At 40.1% G+C, this 26373-nt stretch overlaps 2 protein-coding genes and 3 long non-coding RNA genes across 11 annotated transcripts; 4 read left to right on the top strand and 1 right to left on the bottom strand.

Annotated features, from left to right (window-relative positions):
- Positions 1 to 1098: 1098 nt before the first annotated feature.
- LOC124305876 (conserved oligomeric Golgi complex subunit 3) lies at positions 1099 to 4559 on the top strand. The gene is made up of 2 exons (XM_046765818.1): positions 1099 to 2301; positions 2646 to 4559. The coding sequence occupies exons 1-2, from the start codon at positions 1310 to 1312 to the stop codon at positions 4162 to 4164; spliced, it is 2511 nt and encodes an 836-aa protein (XP_046621774.1). The 5' UTR covers positions 1099 to 1309; the 3' UTR covers positions 4165 to 4559.
- LOC124305879 (crossover junction endonuclease MUS81) lies at positions 4373 to 9321 on the bottom strand. Of its 7 annotated transcripts, none has more exons than XM_046765834.1 (9): positions 9303 to 9321; positions 7487 to 8023; positions 7230 to 7338; positions 6896 to 7049; positions 6320 to 6766; positions 6021 to 6234; positions 5735 to 5947; positions 5536 to 5649; positions 4373 to 5330 (listed from the first exon to the last, which is right to left on the bottom strand). In XM_046765834.1, exons 2-9 carry the CDS (start codon positions 7961 to 7963, stop codon positions 5088 to 5090), a joined length of 1971 nt encoding a protein of 656 aa, XP_046621790.1. In that variant the 5' UTR covers positions 7964 to 8023; positions 9303 to 9321; the 3' UTR covers positions 4373 to 5087. The 7 variants fall into 7 exon arrangements, with proteins under 7 accessions (XP_046621790.1, XP_046621788.1, XP_046621786.1 ...); XM_046765832.1 differs by lacking the exon at positions 9303 to 9321 and adding an exon at positions 8942 to 9066; XM_046765830.1 differs by lacking the exon at positions 9303 to 9321 and adding an exon at positions 8643 to 8760.
- LOC124305885 (uncharacterized) lies at positions 8679 to 11787 on the top strand. The gene is made up of 3 exons (XR_006908468.1): positions 8679 to 8815; positions 8983 to 9345; positions 11621 to 11787. It is a non-coding gene; the product is annotated as an uncharacterized LOC124305885 (long non-coding RNA).
- A 709-nt stretch (positions 11788 to 12496) lies between these two features.
- Positions 12497 to 14829, top strand: LOC124305884 (uncharacterized). Its single transcript, XR_006908467.1, has 3 exons — positions 12497 to 12704; positions 12989 to 13079; positions 13315 to 14829. It is a non-coding gene; the product is annotated as an uncharacterized LOC124305884 (long non-coding RNA).
- Positions 14830 to 15020: 191 nt separating this feature from the next.
- LOC124305883 (uncharacterized) lies at positions 15021 to 16618 on the top strand. Its single transcript, XR_006908466.1, has 2 exons — positions 15021 to 15263; positions 15336 to 16618. It is a non-coding gene; the product is annotated as an uncharacterized LOC124305883 (long non-coding RNA).
- Positions 16619 to 26373: the final 9755 nt, after the last annotated feature.

Here is a 26373-nt window from a genome sequence, read left to right as displayed (position 1 = left end):
GAATGGACGAATGAATTGGCCAACTTTTAATTATAACTACATTTATTCCAGCAATAATTAAAGACGTGCGTACGCGTAATTTATAATTGTATAAAAGCAGGTGGTCAAGAAATAAGGTTATCGTGAGTGATAAAACGAAAAAAATTCTTTAAATTCGGTTTTACACGTTTGACACGTTTGCCACGCTCAACATGTTTGATCGTACATAATTGTTTACCTGCTCGCTAAATTGTTTTTTCTATAAAAATATAAATGAAGAAATTTTTGTTTCATTTGTAAGGGGCACGGAGGGGGGAGAAAGAGAGTAATTATCGATTCGTTTATTATTTATTTATAATACTAATATTTATTTATTTTTATAATACTGGATTTATTTGTAGTACTATAATAAATAATTGAATCAGTATCACATGTAGAGTATTGCATCCGTTTACGAAGCAAGATCCGAAATTGTATTTCTGTAATATTAAGCAACTGAATCTTTGAAATAAGCGGCAGAGTAGCCGAGGGATATCACGGTTTCACTCTGTAATACGCGTGCGAGTGAGTTTACATGGATGGGTTAGCAAAACAGAGAGCTCAGCGGTGGAGCAGATAATACAGAGCATACTTCGTTATCTGCGTCCATCGCTTACCCGCCGAGAATTTAGTTCACGGAACGGACACACAGATCCGACGGAACCGAGCTTCACCAGTCTGTCCCAGGATTTTCGCTTCGTGGGCCCTCTCAGATTTCTCTCTGGACTGTATATGCTCTAAGGATTACTAGATCCTAGGGAATTTCTTTGAAAATTTTGTTATAAATAATCATTTTAAAAAAATTCAATCCTCTCTGTTCAGATTTGTGATTCGTAATTCGATTCCAACTCGACTCCAACTCAATTCTAACCTGATTCTGACCCTCAGTGTGAACACAGTGCATAAATTGAAAACCTTAGTCACTGTCATTATTTTTAGGACAAAAACCGATGATGATACTGACAAATGACAAGTCTGTCATATCGCTCCTTTCACGCGTTGACTTAATACTCCATGATTCTAAGAGCACTTTGCACGATCGATGGTTTTTCACGCAACGAGCGCGCTCTTAAATGTCGATATACTCCATGGAAATAATATCGCGTATGTGGCATCTGAGAATGCGGATTGTTTATTGCCAAAATGCATTTGCACAAATAAATATTTAACGTACTAAGGCAACTGAGCGTGCTATAAAACGGTTAGGGCCGACTGAAACTTTTCGGAAGCGAAAAGAGATTTTCTAACAAGTTGACATTCAACATACCGACGCTAATGCACGGGGAAGAAAATGTCAAGAACAAAAAGCGCACCGTATAACCTAACGCGATGGGACAACCCGGAGGATCCACTCGCTCCTCTGACACCGAGTCAAAAAAAGTATCTGTCTGTATTGCAGGATGAAATGCTACCAGCGGATCGTCCGAGCAACGTCACAGCACCTCATAGGAAGTCGAAGGATGATAATGAAGAAAAAAAAGAGGAGAAGGAGATGTGCTATTCGGAGAAGATCGAGACGTATCAAGAGTTACTCCAAAACTATACCGCCTTGGAGAAGCGATTTATGTCTGTTGCGGACCTGAAGTACACAGCTTACTTAGACCAGCTGAAATCGCGTCGAAACGAGTGTCATCAACTGTGCGTAGAGATAGAAAATGCGCTGCAAGACTTTGCCACTTTGTCCAAGCAATATACAGCTGTATCCTCCAGGACGACATTGCTACACGAGGCCAGTGAGCAGCTGATATCAGACCAACAAAAGTTGAACTCGTTCAATGATGAGATAGTGCGCCACTTGAAATACTTCAAAGAGGTCGATCGGATTCTGGAAAAACTCGAGGCTCCAACTCTCTCTGTGAACAGTGAAATCTTCTTCGATCTACTCGACAAGATCGACTCCAATATGGACTTTGTTCAGAACAACGATAGCTTTAAAGAGAGCAGCACTTACCTTGTTAAGTACAGGCATTGCCAGTCCAAGGCTATTACTCTGATACAACACTATGTTTTTAACCAGTTTGCAAATGCCACTGAAAGCATTTTAAGCCCCAAAGAAACTGACAATGAACCCAAGAACTCGGACGCAGCTTTAGCTCTATTTTACGGCAGGTTTCAATCTGTCCTACCCAAGATTAAAAGTGTTCTGGAACAGATTGAGTCCAAGTCTTCTAAGAGACAAGAGTATGAGACGCTGTTGACAGAGTGCCATCAGTCTTACTTGAGCCATAGAGGAACGGTTTTAGGCCCTGGTGTCACTCAGGCTCTCAATTCCGTCAAGGAAAGGTAAGCACACTTACCTTGTTCTGATGTATGATACGCTATTATAGTAGTAAAGTATTCTCACGTATCGAAAGTTTCCTTGATGTTATTTGCCATCGTTCAGTTCATTGTTATTATCAAAATCTCAAAATTTGTTTCAACTGTCTTGAACCAAGTTGATCAAGGTTTATTTTACGTATGCTGTGAGTCCATGGAACTTTTTATATAATGGGTAAGAATATCATAGTCTCTTTGTTGGTTCACAAATTTAATCACAGTTTTTTCAAAACCTTCTATTTTTCAAAACTTTTCTGAACTTGAAAAGTTGTTTTTTCAATCTTTGCATCTCTTAAATATGATCATTGCAGGTACAACGGGGACCACTGCAGTCTGGTGCGTCATTCTTGTGCACTGCTGTTGCATGCGTCAATAGATGAGCACCGTCTGTTCTACCAGTTCTTCAGTAAGACATCGGCATCATTGAACGTGTACCTGGAAGGTCTTTGTACATCTCTGTATGATTCGCTCCGACCTTTCATCATTCACATCAACCATCTTGAAACACTTGCTGAGATCTGCTGTATCCTTAGAATAGAGATGCTTGACGAGCACGTACAGAACAACTCTGAGCCTCTTCAAGGCTTCGGCAGCATCTGCCTGCAGCTTCTTCACGACGTTCAGGAACGTCTAGTCTTCCGGGCTCATCTATATCTACAATCAGACGTTCTCAATTACAACCCGTCGGCCGGAGATCTTGCATATCCGGAGAAACTCAAGATGATGGAGGACATTGCAGAGTCGATACGTGAGGAAACTAACCAGCTCAGAATGAAACGGATTTCGTTATCGTCGAATGATAGTGGAACACCTGAAGCGATTTCTCGTAATCATTTGATGATGGATCCCCTTCATTATCAGAAGTCCAGCGCTGCAAACTCTCCGGCTGATTTGCATGGAATGTGGTATCCGACAGTGAGACGCACGCTTGTCTGTCTCTCCAGGCTTTACAGGTGCGTCGATAGGCCAGTCTTTCAATCACTGAGTCAGGAAGCCATATCGCTTTGCGTTCAGAGCATAGAGAGTGCTAGACAGAAGATAAATCTCAGGTCAACGCCACTAGATGCGGAGCTCTTCCAAGTTAAGCATTTACTGATACTACGTGAGCAGATCGCCCCTTTTCAGGTCGACTTCACTATAAAGGAATATAGCTTGGACTTTTCCAAAGTTAAGACAGCAGCTTTTGGACTTCTTGAAAAGAGGTCTAGACTTTTTACACTCTCAAATAACGCTCTGCTGGAATTTCTGCTAGAAGGTGCTCCGCAGATGAAGGAGCAGCTTATTGATTCGCGTAAACATGTTGACGCTAAGCTCAAATCGACTTGTCAACGTCTGATACAGCATGCTACTCACTTACTGATTGAGCCAGTGATAAAGCTGTTGGAGAGAGCAAAAATGTACGTCAATTCCGATGGATCTAGTAGAATAAGGCAGCAGCCCTTTGGCTCTGCCCAAGAAATAGCCAAGACCGTTGGGGATACTCAGAGACTTATTAAATTTAAGTTACCAAATATTCAGCAATCGATGCAGCTTTACTTGGCCAACAGAGAAACCGAGTGCATACTTTTTAGACCTATCAAGAATAACATCGTTGCCGCTTTTACACAGTTGCTGCAATTGCTGAGTAATAATTATACCGCCGAGGAACTCCTCCTCATTGCTTGTCCTTTGCCTGATCAGATTTCCGTTACTCTGAGCTCGACCAGCCTTGCACATGGAAAATTGGCCCAACATGAAGCACAGCGATTAGAGACGGCAGTAAAAAAGGTAGAAGAAATTGGAGATGGCGGAGTCAAGGGTAATACGGAAACTTCGGTTAGTACTGTTTAAAGTTCGTTTATGGATTGAAAAATTTAAGATACCCTGAGTTAAATTGGGAAGAGTAATATTGAGAGTAATGTATGAACGGTAACAGTGGTACCTCTGTAATGATTTTCAGTATACATATTTAAAGATAGGCAATTCAATTAGGTATTTTGCAATAATAAATTTTAAAAATGTGAATTATTTATGTACACAAAATAAAATTTGACATAGAGTTAAAATTATTTGCCGTGATGATTGTTATAGGTATTTAGGATCGAGTATTTTTATAAATAGTAATATATGATATGCAACGTAAGAATATTATATATTATAAATGATGTATATACATTTACACCTGCTTAAGATAGTAATCATGTACATAAACAACGTTAATAAACCTACATTATGTTTAACGAGAATAGATATCGGTAATCTTTAATTTGTATTAGATTGATTTAATGAAATCGAGTATCACAAAAGACAGTTTTCCTATTTTGCACTGGAGAAAAGTAATCGATAAACCATAAAACCTTAATAGATTGTTTGGCGATCCAGTCATAACTGTGAATAAACTGAGATCTAGACTTGGGTAAATGCTAAATGAAAAAGAGACAGTATAATTTGACAAATTAGAGAAGAGAGAAATGTAAGATTGATTTTTCTTGTCTTTAAATCATGTTTTATCACGGGAATAAAATTAAAGACGTATTTCGAAAATAAAAATTTGATGGAATTTTAATTTTCTATTGGTAAAACGGAAGAAGAATAAAAAAAAGTCTTTTAATTAGTCTCCATACAGTTCTGTCATGATAAAATTGTTTTATATAACGAATGCTGAAGTGAAACTACCATCGAACATTGGTCTTGAAATGTCTTTTCGTATATACAAGTAAAGATTTTCGTAAAGATTTTCACAAGGCAACCACAGCTCTTATATTCCAAGTCTTTCAAAAACTTTTTTTCGTGTAAAATTGATGCATAGTTCTACTTAGCACAGGTCCTAGCTGGCGTTGGGTTCTTCCAAACAGTATTGAAGCTAGTAAGTTTTCTCCGCTAGAACCCGCGTCGTTGTAGGCTTTCTTTAGCGCGAATGGCGTTGGATAAAACTCAACGATCGCCATAGCTTTCTCGACAGACATACCTCTCAATTGAACCAATTGTCGGATGAACATTTCGCTCAATTTGAAATTCTGGTAAGCAACATTACGATCGGATTACTAGTTGAAATTAAACACGAATGTCAGTAATTCGTGAAGATTTCGCAGTTGTTTTAAAAATGCGTAAAAAAATGTTTTGCACGTTCCATAATGTTTTGGAATTCTTAATAATCTTTGGTTGTACTTAAATTAAATTTGTCTTCACCTTCATATTTCTCGTAAATTGTATATTACTCACCTTTACTTTGGCGACTGCTTTGTTAAAATCTTTAAAGAACATAAGTCGTGTTTCGTTTGAGAGTATATTGGAAGACGTTAGGTCGTCCTTGTTACACCCGATGAGAGTTTTTTTCTGAAAGTAGGAATAAAAATTTGTAATTTTACAATCACTGTTGTCAATTAACATGTCTCTTATGAGCACGTATATTTTCTAGTACCTGATAAATTTTATTGAGCATCAGTGTTAGGGAGGCCAAGTAAAACATTGAGTCTTTATGACTATTAGTGTACTTCACGGCAAATCCGTCCTGAATCAATGTGTTAGTCGCTGCTTGAAACAGAGTTTGCAAAGGTAGTAGGGAGTGTTGATTATTGCCATGATTCTCTACTAGATAAATTATATTATCAATACCAGATCTCTTCAATCTAAACTGAAGAAAAGAAAAAAAAAACTATTTTAATTTAATATCGATCATTTCCGTACAGGTCCTTCACTCAGCTGACCTTTTGCTCTTGATATCTCCCATCCCTAATACTGCCACTAAAATCATCCATCCGTTTTCTCTCTACTATATGGGGCAAGATCAGCTCGAAGCCAGAACTTTTGCATCTTGCTATCCAAGTAAAATCCCCAAGTTTTAAATTTCGAACTTCAAATCTGACTTCTGCTCTCGTTAACTCTGCGAGTGTTATGTCGTCCTTGGGTCGCACCTTACCACTAGAATAAAATACAAATCGAAACAATGAAAATAAACGAATACTCTCAAATATGCATAAATTTTTCGTCAACAATTGTGATTTACCCAGCTATTTCGCGGTCGTCAACTAATAAAATCACATCAAAAGTATTCGGTGCAAGAATGACTGTCTCAAAGCTCGAGCTCACACTTCCCTGTTTACATTTTTCTCCATTATTCAGTAAATTAGCTGATTCCTTTATCTGACCCGCAGAATAAACGTCCAATTCCCTAGCCAAGCTTACAGCACTGCTGCACGCAACTTCATTTCTTCGATTTTCGATTTCAATTGGAGAATTTGAGCGAGAGTTTATCTCGTAAACTGGCTCGTTTACTTCTGGACTGTGCAATTCCGAGTTAGCAGAACTACAACTTTTCGCAGGTGACAAGATCCTAACATCGCCATTTCTTTCTGCACTTGAACATGGAAACGGGTTGTTAAAAGCAGGATGGTTTTCGTCAATTTCGGACAGCTGAACTGCTGCTGTGTACCCATCATCTGTTAGACGGTATCTGAAATAAACGTCGTAATTGATATTGTTGAAATATACACTTGAACACTAATTGGCAGTAGTTTTTCCTGCCATTTTTATGGTATTCTTAGCAATATTAATTTTCGTCAGTTTATTATTCTCAGCTCACTTTGCAGGGTTGCTGCTTTTAATGACGAGCCCTTTTTGTATTAAAGTAGTCATAGAGGCCCACGCGGAATAGTAGCTACCAGGTTCTGGTTTACTTAAAGAATTATCACAGTAACGTTGAGCAGCGGCCTGAAGATCAGCCTTGTTCATATATCCTGTAACAAGTTTAAATGAGCATAATTAATGAATGAATAAAAAAATACTGTCCACTTTTCAGAAATGAAAACTTATGTTTATACTGATTATAATTACTGAATGAAGAGGAATTATAATTTCGTTTAAAAAGTTTCGAATTGGTTGCTTCTACAATGAGCGTGTCGTTTGTTATCTATCACCTATGAAATCTGGATTCTGCATCTTTTCATAAAATGTTAACAGTATTGCATATCCTCCAGATCTCCACGCAGGTATGTAGGAATTGTTCTTAGAATTAGTTTTCACTCCCTGAAACAGACACGAGAGTGTTGAGGGTTGAAAGTTTATGGCAAATCGCATTATAAGATGTTGAGAAAATGAAACCGTACAGAAAAAATTTGACAAGTAACAAAATGCTATGGAACATTTTTTTACCATAACTTATAATTGTGCTTACATTTTCTATAGCCCGAGCTGTGTCACTATTGTCCTTTAGTTTTCTTGTTTTTTTTGCTGGTTGTGGTTCACCGCCGTTGGTTTTTTTTTCTCTTTTATTCGGAGTTTGCCGTGCTCTATGTCCTAGATAATCGTCAGTATTGTTCACATCACAGTCATTTGGATCTTGGAACTGATTGGCTGGCTTTATGCTGTTAGCAGCTGTACACAAGCCCTTAGTTTTGTATTCGGTCAATTTTTTGTCCAACATAATGCATAGTTTATCCCCAAAATACTGTAGTATTTTACAATCTCTGCCTGTCTCTAAACGTAGCGGACATTTTCTTAGAGAAGACAAAGCCTTTATAAAACAATACTGCATCTGTGAACCCTGTGATGCTGCATCCTCTTTCCACTCCTCAAGCCACTTTTCAAAAAGAGGATTTGGACATTTCGATTTTGCTCTAATTCTCTTCATTTTTGCCGAGTAACTGCTCATCGTCGATTCATCAATTGTTATAATTTTCTCATCGCATTCAGAACTGTTGACAGTTGTAACCTGAAAAAAATTGATAGCCTTACTGTTTTAAACTGTTTGGTAGAGATGGTGGAGAGTCAACATGCAGCTGAGGGTTTATCCATGGAAATACAGAATGATTTTTTCAACCAATAACACTGCCTGTGACAACACGCATTTAGGCCTCGATTATACAGAGGGAAGAAAGATTGCGACATTTTAACTAGGTTAACTGAGTGGACACTGGATTGCCTTATGAAATTTATCACTGGCAGATAGCTATCGAGCTAGTTTGGCGAATGAGTAAACAAAGTAAGAGCAAAATGATTGTGATGAAAAAAAAAAGTGTGTGTGTGTCAGCTCCGACGCACGACTGGAGTTCCTTACGAAGGATAATTATGATATATATCGAATAGAAAAAGAGGGTAAGTGAACGCATTTTCCAAAATGATAAGAGAAACAAACATATATCTGTAATTATTCCGATTATTTATATTACTTCAATAAAAGCGTAGTACATAAAAATACACGTATCAATGCATAGAAGTACAAGAAAACTTTAAAATCAAAACATTAAAAGTTGATGGTTTGGTTGCTGTTTGTGTACGTTGTATCGATATAATAAATGCTACTATATGTATTTATTATACAGCATGCATACCCTGTACTCGGCGGCAGCATGTAAGTTACGGCAGAACTTCGTAATACGCAGGCACACAACACACACGTACAAACATAAGCACTCATTCAACTCTCAGCCAGAGGTAGTGAACTCGAACAGTGAGACTACGAAGCATCGTACAAAGAGGAGACCCCGAGTATAGGATACGCTATGTAATGTATTCTATCTCATTCTTTTGCACGTTCAATCCTACAGATATCTATATGTTTGTCTCTTTCTACTTAACGCCTCAAGTTTCCGCGTTACACTTGATTTTACTCCTCATAAAATTTCCGTACCGTGCCTTATAACTCAAATCGTTTCTGATCCTGGTTTGCAGTATCATGGTTTCTAAATGCAGTTTTGAAGTGCGTTACAATTACGTTCTCGACAACTGAGCCCGAGGAGGATATCTTGAACTGAGTCATGTGTTTATAGGGTGTATTCCGAAATATTGTGACATCGACGGTACCTGGTGGAAATTTCCACATGCTAGACACTGGAATCGTTCACACAGCTGCAGCTAGACTTTCAGTAGTTTGGGTCACCAATTACCGATAAAGTATAGAAATACACCGGACAACGGTCATTCTATCGCTCCAATCGAACGAACCGAGGAAGGAGTAATTGTTGGATGAAAGATTTAATTAATTGGCTTACCTTTTGAGAATAATCTGGATATGATGAATTGCAGCGTAGATTGGTAATATATTAATATATTCGGACATAGTTGCTATTTGCTTAATATTATTAGGATTGCGCTGCTGCGACTATTCTTAGGTGTTTGTGTTATAACAATCTTAACAGATTTAGGGTATTTAACAATTTGATAATTCGTAGTTTTAGAGTAGGTTTACATGTGTGCTTTCGTATAATTCTCTTCTGTAATTATTAATTCTTATATTGATATAGATCGACTTGGAAGGTATTAGAGCGTTGTTCTTATGTTTGTTGGTTGCCTGATACTGGGCGTTGCCACGTATCACGGTCTTACATACATGTCTTGCAACTCTGGTGGTGGGGGTGACTCACTTCTTGAGTCCGCTTTCTATAATTCTTAGATTGGCCGCAAGGGTTGCTGTAACCTAGTAGGGTCACCCGTGTCACTTGTGAGCGACAGAGATAGAAAAAATTTCTCTCTGTTGGCGCAAGCGCGTTACAGCCTAACCGGCCAAAAATAACGAAATTTGAGGTTCTGTATCTCAGCCCTACTGGATAGTAGCGACGCAGTGCCGAAACCGTAAACTAAAAATTGATTCAATATCTGAGTCACTCCTAGCCTACCCCAACCATCAGAGCTGCAAAACCTGTTTGTAAGACCATGCCACGTATACATCTTTGAGTTTATTCCTTGGTGTCGTACAATACCTGTAAGCAGTTACGGACGTGTTTTCTTACGTTTTACCTCAAATCTGTTATAAGCTTTTGTTCACTTGAAAGGGTTGATTGTTAGTGTATTGATACATTTATTGTAATTCTGATTAGTTGGTCACCTTACAGAATCGTTCCGTGGGTTAATTTATCTTCAATCCTTTCGATGTTAAGTGTCTTAATGTGTTCTCCAAATAGGGCTCTATATGGCTCCACATTAGAGATCTGCATTGCCTTAAAAACGCTGCACGTGTTGCTTACAATACGGCGTTACGGAGGAAAGTATAATTCATGCTGGATAATTGGTACTCACGGTTTTGAAGGTTTTGTAGTCTCTGGTTTTATGGGTTATTGCAGCAATGCATTTATCTTTACATTATATCGGTTATACATGTATCTATGGTTTTACAGTCTTCTATACTTCAGGCTATATGGGCCGTGTTCGTAAATTGATTGATAGTACTGAAAATTCCCTAGGACAGAGTCAGAGCTATTCACGAACTTGGAAGCGCAAAAGAATCAAAAGATTGCTGACAGTACTGTCAGTCAATTTTCGAACACGGCCATGGTATAGCGTAAGTTGCTTATAGTTTCTCTCTGCTTATAGTGTAGCTCTCAGCTCCGAATGCGCAAATGGCATTGTCGAGTGTTGTATAATAATTGAATACAATGGTGTTAGTTAATTATGGTGTTAATATGATAATGATATATAATAACGTATGACAATATTATAGCTCTTTGTAGTGCGAAGATCTCGTAACATGGTTTTTAAGCCTTGGTTAGGTGAATTTCATAGTTATTTCTATCTAGGGATATTCCGAATAGTTAGACAGTTGTTTTAATACCTTATGATTATAAGATTCTCGTACTTCGAGTATGGTTGGTTGATAAAAGTGACATGCAATAATAATAGTCGATAAAACATACGGACGTTCCGGTTGGATGATACAATATACTCGCAATACTGCAAGTACTGGCAACCGCGTTCCGAAATCACGCACACTCGATTTTTGAGACTTTTTGAAGATTTTTCATAACGTTTCAAGATGGCGTTTCGTTTGTTGAAAATGTTTGAAGTGCTAAAAAACATAGAAGAAAAAATCGGCCCATCATCGCCCGGGTGTCGGTATGACCGGAATGAGAAACTAGATTTTTCAGAATTTTTTCAGATTTTTAAAAAAGACCGTTTTCGAAATGGGTTTGAATAATATTTAAAAAAAACGGTTATCGAAAAAAATTTGAAAAAATTTAGGAGTTCCTTTTTTAGATGGTCTAACCGTATAAAAAATCGCGGAACGAGTCAAAAATGGGGAGGGAAAAACGGAATAAATTTGACATGGAATGCCCCATATGTATATGCGGTCCATGTACGATATTGATATATATGATACATTTAGGATTAATACGTGATGCATACTATAAATTTTATAATTTTCCAGGAGACAAACTAGATTATCTACAATAATACGGCTATAATATGAAAAGAGAAAAATTATTCATTTCGAAATGGGGTTCTATTCGACACGCGCTCGATGTATCCATAACATTAGTATTCATAATTATTCCAACAACTTTTCATTTGTTCTCTTAATCTTGAATTTTCCTAGGCATAGAATCGAAACGCTAATTTAGCTAGTCGAAAGTGACGTATCCACGTAGAGAGCAGAATTGTTTTTCGAAAATTGTTTGGATGGGAAAAAATTCAGAGTAACTGTAATACATCACGGATGCGCTAATTTTGATCGAGATGAAATGGATGCTCCGTATATGAGACTGTATTTAACGCAGTGTAGTGATTTAAAGACCTAATAAGGTGATAGGGAGAGAAAGAACGAAGCTCCTTAAAATTTCAAGTGTATTTTAACACACATTTGAAAGGTACGAGCAAAATTTATTATCATCCAACTGTCGCAGAACGGCAGCGTTATTAGCTGACCCGTTAACTGAAGAATATATCTTTAGTCAACGGCTGACTATCGAAGGGCCTGGTCGTTTGAGTCTGGAATCGGCAGGAAGGATAAAAGTGCGTATTTCTTATATGAAATGTGAAAACCAAAATGATTATACATCATATCATATCATATTATCATACATCATACACCATATATCATCACACATAGTATTAAAGTTAGAAACAAAAGTTTGGATGTGCGGATGTTTAGAAAGTGACGTCACCCAGATTTTTTTTTCTCGTGACATCATCGATCTGCTTGAAAATCTGCTAGCCGAATTCCTCAGTCTGGGAACAACCGCGCAGTAGAGCGGACGGATAAGAATCGCGCTCCGCAGATTTCGAGTACCGGGTTCTCTACCTCCTGGATCCTGCGCTCCGGGTCCGTTTCCTGCTGCAACTCGACTTCAGGGACAAGCGCTCCGTAGTTTCTGCGCTGCAGGTCCACTACCTGGTGAAGCTTGTCTTCCAGAACAGGCGCTCCGTGGTTCCTGCGCTCCAGGTACGCATCTGGTGAAGATTGACTTCCAGAACAGGCGCTCCGTGGTTTTTGCGCTCAAGGTACGCTACCTGATGAAACGTGACTTCCAGGACAAGCGCTCCGTGGTTCCTGCGCTCCAGGTTCGCTACTTGGTGGAGCTTGACTTCCAGGACAAGCGATCCGTGGTTCCTGCGCTCCAGGTACGCACCTGGTGAAGCTTGACTTCCAGAACAGGCGTTCCGTGGTTTTTGCGCTCAAGGTACGCTACCTGGTGAAACGTGACTTCCAGGACAAGCGCTCCGTGGTTCCTGCGCTCCAGGTTCGCTACCTGGTGGAGCTTGACTTTCAGGACAAGCGCTCCGGGGTTCCTGTTTCATGTTTACCATAAATTATTTCAATTCATTTTTCGCGCAAGCCCAAATTCAGTAGCTGTCAATGCGCTAATAAAATTGATTACATTATTAATTAATTAATTAGGTATAATAATCCTTACACAATATTTTTGAAGTGTTCTTATACTGAAACTATTCATTATTGTTCAAGGTATAACGCGAGGTGGTTATCGGTGGTTGTTGGACGTGGTTGGCGTGGTTGGCGGTGGACGAGGAGGAGGACGAGGATTTGTGCTCGACGAGTAAAACATTTTTAAAATATTTGATGGCAATTGTAATTATATTTCATCTAAAATATTTCAAACTTGTCACGTTTGCAATGAATTATTTCAATTCATTTTTCGCGCGAGCACATATTCAGTAGCTGCAAATGCGCTGATGAAATTTATTACATATCTATTAATTAATTATTTATATCAATCCTTACACAATATTTTTGAAGTGTTCTTATACTGAAACTATTTATTATTGTTCAAGGTATAACCCGAGGTGGTTATCGGTGGTTGTTGGAGGTGGTTGGCAGTGGTTGGAGGGAGCTGAAGGTGATTTGAACTGGTTGGAGGTCGTTGGAGCTAGTTGGCGGTGGTAGAAGGTAAACGGAGGTGGTCGAGAACGAGAAGGAGGACAAGGAGAGGGAGGAGGAGGACGAGGTGGACAAGAAGGATGGAGATCGTCGTAGGTGAATGAAGGTGGTAAGGTAGTCTGGGGTGTTGGGTTGGTGTAGTGTTGGGGTGTTGGGGTGTTAAGGTGTCGGGGTGGTGGGGACCTACCCTAACCAACCCTACCCAACACCCTACGTTACCCTACCCTACCCTACCCTACTCTACCCTACCCTACACTCCCCTAGCCTTCCTGCCCCTACCCTCCTCCTATACTCCTAATTCTACTCCTACTCCTACTCCTACTCCTACTTCTACTTCTACTTTAATCTTATTACTACTTCCACTCCAATCTTACTCCAACTCCTGATCCTACTCCTAATCCTACTCCTACTTCTACTCCAATCTTACTCCTACTCCTACTCCTGATCCCACTCCTATTCCTACTCCTAATTCTAAATACTAATATTATGGAATATATAGACTGCGTGTCGAATTAAATCCCATATCGAAACGAACAATTCTTTTATTGTCATATTACAGCCGATTATAGTGGGTAATCTAGTATGTTTCCTAGAAAATTATAAACTTTATAGTATGCATCACATATTAATCATAAATGAATCATACATTTCAATGTCGTACATGGACCGCATATACATTTATACTTTTTGGTCTCTGAATGATTATTACATCTGATCTATTTTTATTCATGACCTATGTGTACATTCATCTCTCGGGTACCTATACTTTAATTAAATCACTGTTTTGCTAAGAATTTTGAAAGATATTTATTCTCATTATTTATTTCTTGTATCGCCGACAAGTCGGTAAGTACACTCAGGCCAAGTACTAGCTTGGGCTTACCATTGCAAAGACTGTGTTACTCAGAAGGTGAATGCAGCCAGCATCATATCGAAATCGAAAACTCTCTGATGTTCTGCAATAAGTTCTCAACTCTACCGTTGAAACATCTCACAGAGCAATTTGCGGTTGTCACATCAAAGCCCATAAGGGCAACTGTCTGTATATTCTTCATCCAATCGTAGGGCTAACCCCTTTGCATTTTTGTCAAAAATTTTCGCGATTCTGAAAAGTGCTGGAATAAATTCGTTCATGCACTATGCCGGCGTACTTTCGCGAGAGAAATCAATTGTGCGCAGTCCCGATACGCTGCGATCAACGCATGAAAAGTTAGAGCCAAAAAACGAGAACCTGTATTTTCGGAATTTTTTAGCAGGTGCAGTTTCCTTCTTAATTTCTTTCCTGTTGATCCTACGCTCTTTTTGCTGCGTTTTCTGGGTTCCTGGAGGCCCAATTAGTCAGAAACGGGTCATACCAATCGAATCTGAGACCAAAAATTTTTTGGTCGAAAAATGAAAAAAAAGTAAGGCTAACCCCTTTGTATTTTGGGCGAAAATTGAGGTGATTTTGAAAAGTACTGAAATAAATTCTTTCTGGCACTATGCCGAAGTAATTTTGCGAGAGAAATCGATTGGGCGCCGTCGCAATACGCTGCGATGAACGCATCAAAAGTTAGAGCCGAAAAACGAGAACCTGTATTTTCCGCATTTTTCAGCAGGTGCAGTTTCCTTCTTAGTTTCTTTTCTGTTGATCCTACGCTCTTTTCGCTGCGCTTTCTGGGTTCCTGGAGGTCCAATTAGTCAGGAACGGGTCATACAAATCGAATCTGAGACCAAAATTTTTTGGTCGAAAAATGAAAAAAAAGTAAGGCTAACACCCATACATAAAGCTGGAGATACAGAAGAACCAAAAAACTATCGACCCATATCAGTAACAAACAGTATGGCGAAAATTCTAGAAAAGGTAATGACAAACGAACTACAAAATTATTTAACAAAGCACCAAATTCTCTCTCCAAATCAATATGGATTTCAGCCTGGCAAAAGTACACAAGACGCTATACACCGACTAATAACATGCATACAAAGCAGTACTGATAATGGCACGAAAGTAATAGCAACTTACCTGGACCTCGCTAAAGCCTTCGATACTATACCACACGAACAACTACGCAACAAATTCGAGGCAATAGGAATACGAGGAACAGCGCAAAAATGGTTTCGGAGCTACCTAACAAAGAGGAGCAAAAAAAAAAAAAATAGGAAACATATACAGTGATCAAACCAAGATAGTCTGCGGAATACCACAAGGAACTATTCTCTCAGCTGTACTCTTCAATATCTATATCAATGATATTATCTCCCTGGACCTCCAATCAACAATAATTGCTTATGCGGACGACGCGGCACTAATAACAGTGAAGAACACTTGGCAAGAAACCTACTACACAGCGACAAAAGACCTAAAGACAATACAAGACCATCTCAAACACCACCGTTTAACACTGAATACTAACAAAACTACATAGACAACATTTAAAACAACACCAAACGAAAAACTTCAAATATTAAATATGCATATAATACTTCATACATGTCATCATGACACAGAACCATGCAGATGCGAGAAATTGATCTTAAAAATACTTAGGGATAATAAAAGATGAGCAGCTAAAATGGAAGGAGCACATCAACTTCACTGTTAAAAAATTAAGAAAACTGATGCATCCTCTGTACAACCTGAGCCACATCGTCAACACACACACGATAAGAGCAATATACTTCGCTCTAGTACACTCGATCGTACAATATGGAATCACAGCGTGGGGTAGCGCCTATCAAAAAGCAATTCAACCACTCCAACAAGCACAGAAAGCAATAATAAAAATTGCGCTACATAAACCAAAAGATTATCCTACAGAACAACTCTACATGGAAAACAAAATCCTCGACCCCAGGCAGCAGTATCTTAAAGACATAATGATCAGACTTCATAAAAACCCGAATGAGATAGCGTTAAGGCAACGACAACATTCCTACCACACAAGAGCAGAAGAAATGGGAAAGCTGGAAATTGCAAAAGCACACACCAAACATGGACAACAAATGGAAGAATATATTGCAAATGAAGTATACAACAAACTACCATCAGAAATTAAAAAAATTACAATGTATTCCTCCAAAAAATCGGTAACACCATGGCTACTACAGACAGGGAAAACACAATATGAAGAACTAACAAAGCATTGTATATAAAACATGAAAAGCACGAAATGGAACAATGATGGAAGAAACAGAGACCGGAGAAAACCTAGAAAGGAAAAAGGATGGAAAAATGAAGAAATGATACACCTACCTACTAAGACACAACTTGTTATGTAATATAATATATGAGGATAGAATACACATCACACACCACACTTAGGCACACAAAAAATTGCATATAGAAACACCTCATAACCCTGCGAACGAGTTCACACTCATGCAGGGACAATTCACATGAAAACACAAATGTATAAATACGGCTAAAGGTTACAATAAAACTAAATCTAAATCTAAATCCAACCCCTTTCCATTTTAAGCGAAAATTTTCACGATTTTGAAAAGTGCTGAATTAAATTCTTTAATGCACTATTCCAACGTAGTTTTGCGAGAGAAATCGATTGGGCGCAGTCCCAATACGCTGCGATCAACGCATCGAAAGTTACAGCCAATAAACGAGAAGCTGTTTTTTCGACATTTTTCAGCAGGTGCTTATTTGCTCGCCATTTCTCTCCTGATGATCTCACGCTCTTTTCGCTGCGTTTTCTGAGTTCCTGGTGGTCCAATTAGTCAGGAAAGGGTCATACAAATCGAATCTGAGACCTAAAATTTTTCGGCCGAAAAAAAAGTAAGGCTAACCCCTTTGCATTTTTCTCGAAAATTTAAGCGATTTTGAAAAGTGCTGTAATTGATTCTTTCATGCACTATTCGGACGTGATTTTGCGAGAGAAATCGATTGGGCGCAGTCTTAATACGCTGCGATCAACGCATCGAAAGTTACAGCCAATAAACGAGAAGCTGTTTTTTCGACATTTTTCAGCAGGTGCTTATTTGCTCGCCATTTCTCTCCTGTTGATCTCACGCTCTTTTTGCTGCGTTTTCTGAGTTCCTGGTGGTCCAATAAGTCAGGAAAGGGTCATACAAATCAAATCTGAGACCTAAAATTTTTCGGCCGAAAAAAAAGTAAGGCTAACCCCTTTGCATTTTTCTCGAAAATTTAAGTGATTTTGAAAAGTGCGGGAACTGATTCTTTCATGCACTATTCGGACGTGATTTTGCGAGAGAAATCGATTGGGCGCAGTCTTAATACGCTGCGATCAACCCATCGAAAGTTACAGCCAATAAACGAAGAGCCGTTTTTTCGACATTTTTCAGCAGGTGCTTTTTCGCTCGCCATTTCTCTCCTGTTGATCTCACGCTCTTTTCGCTGCGTTTTCTGAGTTCCTGGTGGTCCAATTAGTCAGGAAAGGGTCATACAAATCGAATCTGAGACCAAAAATTTTTGGTCGTAAAATGAAAAAAAAGTAAGGCTAACCCCTTTGTATTTTTAGCGAAAATTTTGACGATTTTGAAAAGTGCTGGAATAAATTCTCTCCGGCACTATTCCGACGTAATTTTGCGAGAGAAATCGATTGGGCGCAGTTTTAATACGCTGCGATCAACTCATCGGAAGTTACAGCCAATAAACGACGAGCTGTTTTTTCGACATTTTTCAGCAGGTGCTTTTTCGCTCGCCATTTCTCTCCCGTTGATCTCACGCTCTTTTTGCTGCGTTTTCTGAGTTCCTGGTGGTCCAATAAGTCAGGAAAGTGTCATACAAATCAAATCTGAGACCTAAAATTTTTCGGCCGAAAAAAAAGTAAGGCTAACCCCTTTGCATTTTTCTCGAAAATTGAGGCGATTTTGAAAAGTGCTGGAACTGATTCTTTCATGCACTATTCGGACGTCATTTTGCGAGAGAAATCGATTGGGCGCAGTCTTAATACGCTGCGATCAACGCATCGAAAGTTACAGCCAATAAACGCAGAGCCGTTTTTTCGACATTTTTCAGCAGGTGCTTTTTCGCTCGCCATTTCTCTCCTGTTGATCTCACGCTCTTTTCGCTGCGTTTTCTGAGTTCCTGGTGGTCCAATTAGTCGGGAAAGGGTCATACAAATCGAATCTGAGACATAAAATTTTTCGGCCGAAAAAAAAGTAAGGCTAACCCCTTTGCATTTTTCTCGAAAATTTAAGTGATTTTGAAAAGTGCTGGAACTGATTCTTTCATGCACTATTCGGACGTGATTTTGCGAGAGAAATCGATTGGGCGCAGTCTTAATACGCTGCGATCAACCCATCGAAAGTTACAGCCAATAAACGAAGAGCCGTTTTTTCGACATTTTTCAGCAGGTGCTTTTTCGCTCGCCATTTCTCTCCTGTTGATCTCACGCTCTTTTCGCTGCGTTTTCTGAGTTCCTGGTGGTCCAATTAGTCAGGAAAGGGTCATACAAATTGAATCTGAGACCAAAAGTTTTTGGTCGTAAAATGAAAAAAAAGTAAGGCTAACCCCTTTGTATTTTTAGCGAAAATTTTGACGATTTTGAAAAGTGCTGGAATAAATTCTCTCCGGCACTATTCCGACGTAATTTTGCGAGAGAAATCGATTGGGCGCAGTTTTAATACGCTGCGATCAACTCATCGGAAGTTACAGCCAATAAACGACGAGCTGTTTTTTCGACATTTTTCAGCAGGTGCTTTTTCGCTCGCCATTTCTCTCCCGTTGATCTCACGCTCTTTTTGCTGCGTTTTCTGAGTTCCTGGTGGTCCAATAAGTCAGGAAAGGGTCATACAAATCAAATCTGAGACCTAAAATTTTTCGGCCGAAAAAAAAGTAAGGCTAACCCCTTTGCATTTTTCTCGAAAATTTAAGCGATTTTGAAAAGTGCTGTAATTGATTCTTTCATGCACTATTCAGACGTGATTTTGCGAGAGAAATCGATTGGGCGCAGTCTTAATACGCTGCGATCAACCCATCGAAAGTTACAGCCAATAAACGCAGAGCCGTTTTTTCGACATTTTTCAGCAGGTGCTTTTTCGCTCGCCATTTCTCTCCCGTTGATCTCACGCTCTTTTTGCTGCGTTTTCTGAGTTCCTGGTGGTCCAATTAGTCGGGAAAGGGTCATACAAATCGAATCTGAGACCTAAAATTTTTCGGCCGAAAAAAAAGTAAGGCTAACCCCTTTTTTTTTTTTTTTTTGATAACGCTGGTAAAAATGCCTTATGCACACCCTGGAGCTTCGCGCAAGAAGCTTCAGGGTAGTGTGGGACTCGCACCCACTAAAAAACCAGCGGCCACTCTGGTACGAGTAGGGGGGACTCCCCGGAACCGCGCGAGGCATAACCTCAGGGATCCCCCCGGCACCTTCGCGGTTACGCGCGGACCTTACTTCAACGCCTATCCGGGAGTTGCGCCTCCCGGCTCCCCCCCGCTGAATCCTACGCTCAGTGTCCTCTTGCGAAGGACGACCCTGCCCGCTGGTGGGGCATCTTCTGTAGCCGCTACGACGAGAGCTCCGCTTAACGGAGCTGTCAAGCGAATGGAGACCCCCACTCGGTGCTCGATGTTCGCGATAACGAGCGCCCTGCCCTTGCGGATCCGGGGGAAGATGGATCCGGCACGACCGTCACATCCGCCGTCCCCGGGCCGGGGGACGAAGAGAGAGAGGCAGAAGAAGAAGAAGAAGAAGAGGGGGCAAGGCCGGAACGACCCTAACGTCACCCTACCGCCTAGCGTCTCACCTATCCTGGCACCAGATTCCAAGTTGCCCTGCACCCCTCCTCTCCCCTCCACCCCCGAACCACGACCCCGAAAGGCTAACCCCTTTGCATTTTTCTCGAAAATTTAAGCGATTTTGAAAAGTGCTGTAATTGATTCTTTCATGCACTATTCGGACGTGATTTTGCGAGAGAAATCGATTGGGCGCAGTCTTAATACGCTGCGATCAACGCATCGAAAGTTACAGCCAATAAACGCAGAGCCGTTTTTTCGACATTTTTCAGCAGGTGCTTTTTCGCTCGCCATTTCTCTCCTGTTGATCTCACGCTCTTTTCGCTGCGTTTTCTGAGTTCCTGGTGGTCCAATTAGTCGGGAAAGGGTCATACAAATCGAATCTGAGACCTAAAATTTTTCGGCCGAAAAAAAAGTAAGGCTAACCCCTTTGCATTTTTCTCGAAAATTTAAGTGATTTTGAAAAGTGCTGGAACTGATTCTTTCATGCACTATTCGGACGTGATTTTGCGAGAGAAATCGATTGGGCGCAGTCTTAATACGCTGCGATCAACCCATCGAAAGTTACAGCCAATAAACGAAGAGCCGTTTTTTCGACATTTTTCAGCAGGTGCTTTTTCGCTCGCCATTTCTCTCCTGTTGATCTCACGCTCTTTTCGCTGCGTTTTCTGAGTTCCTGGTGGTCCAATTAGTCAGGAAAGGGTCATACAAATCGAATCTGAGACCAAAAATTTTTGGTCGTAAAATGAAAAAAAAGTAAGGCTAACCCCTTTGTATTTTTAGCGAAAATTTTGACGATTTTGAAAAGTGCTGGAATACATTCTCTCCGGCACTATTCCGACGTAATTTTGCGAGAGAAATCGATTGGGCGCAGTTTTAATACGCTGCGATCAACCCATCGAAAGTTACAGCCAATAAACGCAGAGCCGTTTTTTCGACATTTTTCAGCAGGTGCTTTTTCGCTCGCCATTTCTCTTCTGTTGATCTCACGCTCTTTTCGCTGCGTTTTCTGAGTTCCTGGTGGTCCAATTAGTCGGGAAAGGGTCATACAAATCGAATCTGAGACCTAAAATTTTTCGGCCGAAAAAAAAGTAAGGCTAACCCCTTTGCATTTTTCTCGAAAATTGAGGCGATTTTGAAAAGTGCTGGAACTGATTCTTTCATGCACTATTCGGACGTCATTTTGCGAGAGAAATCGATTGGGCGCAGTCTTAATACGCTGCGATCAACTCATCGAAAGTTACAGCCAATAAACGACGAGCTGTTTTTTCAACATTTTTCAGCAGGTGCTTTTTCGCTCGCCATTTCTCTCCCGTTGATCTCACGCTCTTTTTGCTGCGTTTTCTGAGTTCCTGGTGGTCCAATTAGTCGGGAAAGGGTCATACAAATCGAATCTGAGACCTAAAATTTTTCGGCCGAAAAAAAAGTAAGGCTAACCCCTTTGCATTTTTCTCGAAAATTGAGGCGATTTTGAAAAGTGCTGGAAATGATTCTTTCATGCACTATTCGGACGTCATTTTGCGAGAGAAATCGATTGGGCGCAGTCTTAATACGCTGCGATCAACGCATCGAAAGTTACAGCCAATAAACGCAGGGCCGTTTTTTCGACATTTTTCAGCAGGTGCTTTTTCGCTCGCCATTTCTCTCCTGTTGATCTCACGCTCTTTTCGCTGCGTTTTCTGAGTTCCTGGTGGTCCAATTAGTCGGGAAAGGGTCATACAAATCAAATCTGAGACCTAAAATTTTTCGGCCGAAAAAAAAGTAAGGCTAACCCCTTTGCATTTTTCTCGAAAATTTAAGCGATTTTGAAAAGTGCTGTAATTGATTCTTTCATGCACTATTCGGACGTGATTTTGCGAGAGAAATCGATTGGGCGCAGTCTTAATACGCTGCGATCAACCCATCGAAAGTTACAGCCAATAAACGAAGAGCCGTTTTTTCGACATTTTTCAGCAGGTGCTTTTTCGCTCGCCATTTCTCTCCTGTTGATCTCACGCTCTTTTCGCTGCGTTTTCTGAGTTCCTGGTGGTCCAATTAGTCAGGAAAGGGTCATACAAATCGAATCTGAGACCAAAAATTTTTGGTCGTAAAATGAAAAAAAAGTAAGGCTAACCCCTTTGTATTTTTGGCGAAAATTTTGACGATTTTGAAAAGTGCTGTAATTGATTCTTTCATGCACTATTCCGACGTAATTTTGCGAGAGAAATCGATTGGGCGCAGTTTTAATACGCTGCGATCAACTCATCGAAAGTTACAGCCAATAAACGAGAAGCTGTTTTTTCGACATTTTTCAGCAGGTGCTTATTTGCTCGCCATTTCTCTCCTGTTGATCTCACGCTCTTTTTGCTGCGTTTTCTGAGTTCCTGGTGGTCCAATAAGTCAGGAAAGGGTCATACAAATCAAATCTGAGACCTAAAATTTTTCGGCCGAAAAAAAAGTAAGGCTAACCCCTTTGCATTTTTCTCGAAAAGTTAAGCGACTTTGAAAAGTGCTGTAATTGATTCTTTCATGCACTATTCGGACGTGATTTTGCGAGAGAAATCGATTGGGCGCAGTCTTAATACGCTGCGATCAACCCATCGAAAGTTACAGCCAATAAACGAAGAGCCGTTTTTTCGACATTTTTCAGCAGGTGCTTTTTCGCTCGCCATTTCTCTCCTGTTGATCTCACGCTCTTTTCGCTGCGTTTTCTGAGTTCCTGGTGGTCCAATTAGTCAGGAAAGGGTCATACAAATCGAATCTGAGACCAAAAATTTTTGGTCGTAAAATGAAAAAAAAGTGAGGCTAACCCCTTTGTATTTTTAGCGAAAATTTTGACGATTTTGAAAAGTGCTGGAATAAATTCTCTCCGGCACTATTCCGACGTAATTTTGCGAGAGAAATCGATTGGGCGCAGTTTTAATACGCTGCGATCAACCCATCGAAAGTTACAGCCAATAAACGCAGAGCCGTTTTTTCGACATTTTTCAGCAGGTGCTTTTTCGCTCGCCATTTCTCTTCTGTTGATCTCACGCTCTTTTCGCTGCGTTTTCTGAGTTCCTGGTGGTCCAATTAGTCGGGAAAGGGTCATACAAATCGAATCTGAGACCTAAAATTTTTCGGCCGAAAAAAAAGTAAGGCTAACCCCTTTGCATTTTTCTCGAAAATTGAGGCGATTTTGAAAAGTGCTGGAACTGATTCTTTCATGCACTATTCGGACGTCATTTTGCGAGAGAAATCGATTGGGCGCAGTCTTAATACGCTGCGATCAACTCATCGAAAGTTACAGCCAATAAACGACGAGCTGTTTTTTCAACATTTTTCAGCAGGTGCTTTTTCGCTCGCCATTTCTCTCCCGTTGATCTCACGCTCTTTTTGCTGCGTTTTCTGAGTTCCTGGTGGTCCAATTAGTCGGGAAAGGGTCATACAAATCGAATCTGAGACCTAAAATTTTTCGGCCGAAAAAAAAGTAAGGCTAACCCCTTTGCATTTTTCTCGAAAATTGAGGCGATTTTGAAAAGTGCTGGAAATGATTCTTTCATGCACTATTCGGACGTCATTTTGCGAGAGAAATCGATTGGGCGCAGTCTTAATACGCTGCGATCAACGCATCGAAAGTTACAGCCAATAAACGCAGGGCCGTTTTTTCGACATTTTTCAGCAGGTGCTTTTTCGCTCGCCATTTCTCTCCTGTTGATCTCACGCTCTTTTCGCTGCGTTTTCTGAGTTCCTGGTGGTCCAATTAGTCGGGAAAGGGTCATACAAATCAAATCTGAGACCTAAAATTTTTCGGCCGAAAAAAAAGTAAGGCTAACCCCTTTGCATTTTTCTCGAAAATTCAAGCGATTTTGAAAAGTGCTGTAATTGATTCTTTCATGCACTATTCGGACGTGATTTTGCGAGAGAAATCGATTGGGCGCAGTCTTAATACGCTGCGATCAACCCATCGAAAGTTACAGCCAATAAACGAAGAGCCGTTTTTTCGACATTTTTCAGCAGGTGCTTTTTCGCTCGCCATTTCTCTCCTGTTGATCTCACGCTCTTTTCGCTGCGTTTTCTGAGTTCCTGGTGGTCCAATTAGTCAGGAAAGGGTCATACAAATCGAATCTGAGACCAAAAATTTTTGGTCGTAAAATGAAAAAAAAGTAAGGCTAACCCCTTTGTATTTTTGGCGAAAATTTTGACGATTTTGAAAAGTGCTGTAATTGATTCTTTCATGCACTATTCCGACGTAATTTTGCGAGAGAAATCGATTGGGCGCAGTTTTAATACGCTGCGATCAACTCATCGAAAGTTACAGCCAATAAACGAGAAGCTGTTTTTTCGACATTTTTCAGCAGGTGCTTATTTGCTCGCCATTTCTCTCCTGTTGATCTCACGCTCTTTTTGCTGCGTTTTCTGAGTTCCTGGTGGTCCAATAAGTCAGGAAAGGGTCATACAAATCAAATCTGAGACCTAAAATTTTTCGGCCGAAAAAAAAGTAAGGCTAACCCCTTTGCATTTTTCTCGAAAAGTTAAGCGACTTTGAAAAGTGCTGTAATTGATTCTTTCATGCACTATTCGGACGTGATTTTGCGAGAGAAATCGATTGGGCGCAGTCTTAATACGCTGCGATCAACCCATCGAAAGTTACAGCCAATAAACGAAGAGCCGTTTTTTCGACATTTTTCAGCAGGTGCTTTTTCGCTCGCCATTTCTCTCCTGTTGATCTCACGCTCTTTTCGCTGCGTTTTCTGAGTTCCTGGTGGTCCAATTAGTCAGGAAAGGGTCATACAAATCGAATCTGAGACCAAAAATTTTTGGTCGTAAAATGAAAAAAAAGTAAGGCTAACCCCTTTGTATTTTTGGCGAAAATTTTGACGATTTTGAAAAGTGCTGTAATTGATTCTTTCATGCACTATTCCGACGTAATTTTGCGAGAGAAATCGATTGGGCGCAGTTTTAATACGCTGCGATCAACTCATCGAAAGTTACAGCCAATAAACGAGAAGCTGTTTTTTCGACATTTTTCAGCAGGTGCTTATTTGCTCGCCATTTCTCTCCTGTTGATCTCACGCTCTTTTTGCTGCGTTTTCTGAGTTCCTGGTGGTCCAATAAGTCAGGAAAGGGTCATACAAATCAAATCTGAGACCTAAAATTTTTCGGCCGAAAAAAAAGTAAGGCTAACCCCTTTGCATTTTTCTCGAAAAGTTAAGCGACTTTGAAAAGTGCTGTAATTGATTCTTTCATGCACTATTCGGACGTGATTTTGCGAGAGAAATCGATTGGGCGCAGTCTTAATACGCTGCGATCAACCCATCGAAAGTTACAGCCAATAAACGCAGAGCCGTTTTTTCGACATTTTTCAGCAGGTGCTTTTTCGCTCGCCATTTCTCTCCTGTTGATCTTACGCTCTTTTCGCTGCGTTTTCTGAGTTCCTGGTGGTCCAATTAGTCGGGAAAGGGTCATACAAATCGAATCTGAGACCTAAAATTTTTCGGCCGAAAAAAAAGTAAGGCTAACCCCTTTGCATTTTTCTCGAAAATTGAGGCGATTTTGAAAAGTGCTGGAACTGATTCTTTCATGCACTATTCGGACGTCATTTTGCGAGAGAAATCGATTGGGCGCAGTCTTAATACGCTGCGATCAACGCATCGAAAGTTACAGCCAATAAACGAGAAGCTGTTTTTTCGACATTTTTCAGCAGGTGCTTATTTGCTCGCCATTTCACTCCTGTTGATCTCACGCTCTTTTTGCTGCGTTTTCTGGGTTTCTGGAGGTCCAATTAGTCAGGAAAGGGTCATACAAATCGAATCTGAGACCAAAAATTTTCGGTCGGAAAATGAAAAAAAAGTAAGGCCAACCTCTTTGTCTGTATGTCATATTTATTGTTCCCCTTGGGGTTACAAGGATTTCTCTTTTCCTCTCCCTTTACAATTTTTTTTACATGTTTTCTTAACCTATTCTCACCCTATTCTTACTTCCTACCTTATCCTTACTTAATTTCTAATTTCCTGTGCCCTGTGCCGTTGCCTTGCCATTCCCTTACTTACCCTCTAATCCTTTCCTTATTCTTTATCCTTATCTTTACTTAACCTTATCCTATTTCACCTTATTCTATTCCCTATTCGTCCTTATCCTAATCGACTTTCATTTCTCATTCATCTCTCACTCTTTCATTCTCTTGTACATCCCTGATCCTTTCCAGTTCTCTCATCCAGACTTCTCCCACCCCCTCCTCACCTAACATCTCCCTCACTACCTCCTGCCAGCTTTCCCCCCTTCTATCCCAGCCCACGCACTCTTC

Source organism: Neodiprion virginianus, chromosome 5 (genome assembly GCF_021901495.1).
Source record: "Neodiprion virginianus isolate iyNeoVirg1 chromosome 5, iyNeoVirg1.1, whole genome shotgun sequence".
NCBI lineage: Eukaryota > Metazoa > Arthropoda > Insecta > Hymenoptera > Diprionidae > Neodiprion > Neodiprion virginianus.
Note: the sequence above shows the minus strand (reverse complement) of the source record. Positions and strands in the feature narration are given on the sequence as shown.

What these genes read in the sequence shown, in the direction of transcription:
- LOC124305876 (XM_046765818.1), top strand. Translation starts at nt 1,310, where the DNA reads ATGTCAAGAACAAAAAGCGCACCGTATAACCTAACGCGATGGGACAAC. An exon ending in CTCAATTCCGTCAAGGAAAG is followed by an intron (nt 2,302 to 2,645) that starts GTAAGCACACTT and finishes TGATCATTGCAG; the next exon opens with GTACAACGGGGACCACTGCA.
- LOC124305879 (XM_046765829.1), bottom strand. Translation starts at nt 8,501, where the DNA reads ATGTACTACGCTTTTATTGAA. An exon ending in GCAGAATCCAGATTTCATAG is followed by an intron (nt 7,050 to 7,229) that starts GTGATAGATAAC and finishes AACTTGTTACAG; the next exon opens with GATATATGAACAAGGCTGAT. An exon ending in GACGACCGCGAAATAGCTGG is followed by an intron (nt 6,235 to 6,319) that starts GTAAATCACAAT and finishes ATTTTATTCTAG; the next exon opens with TGGTAAGGTGCGACCCAAGG.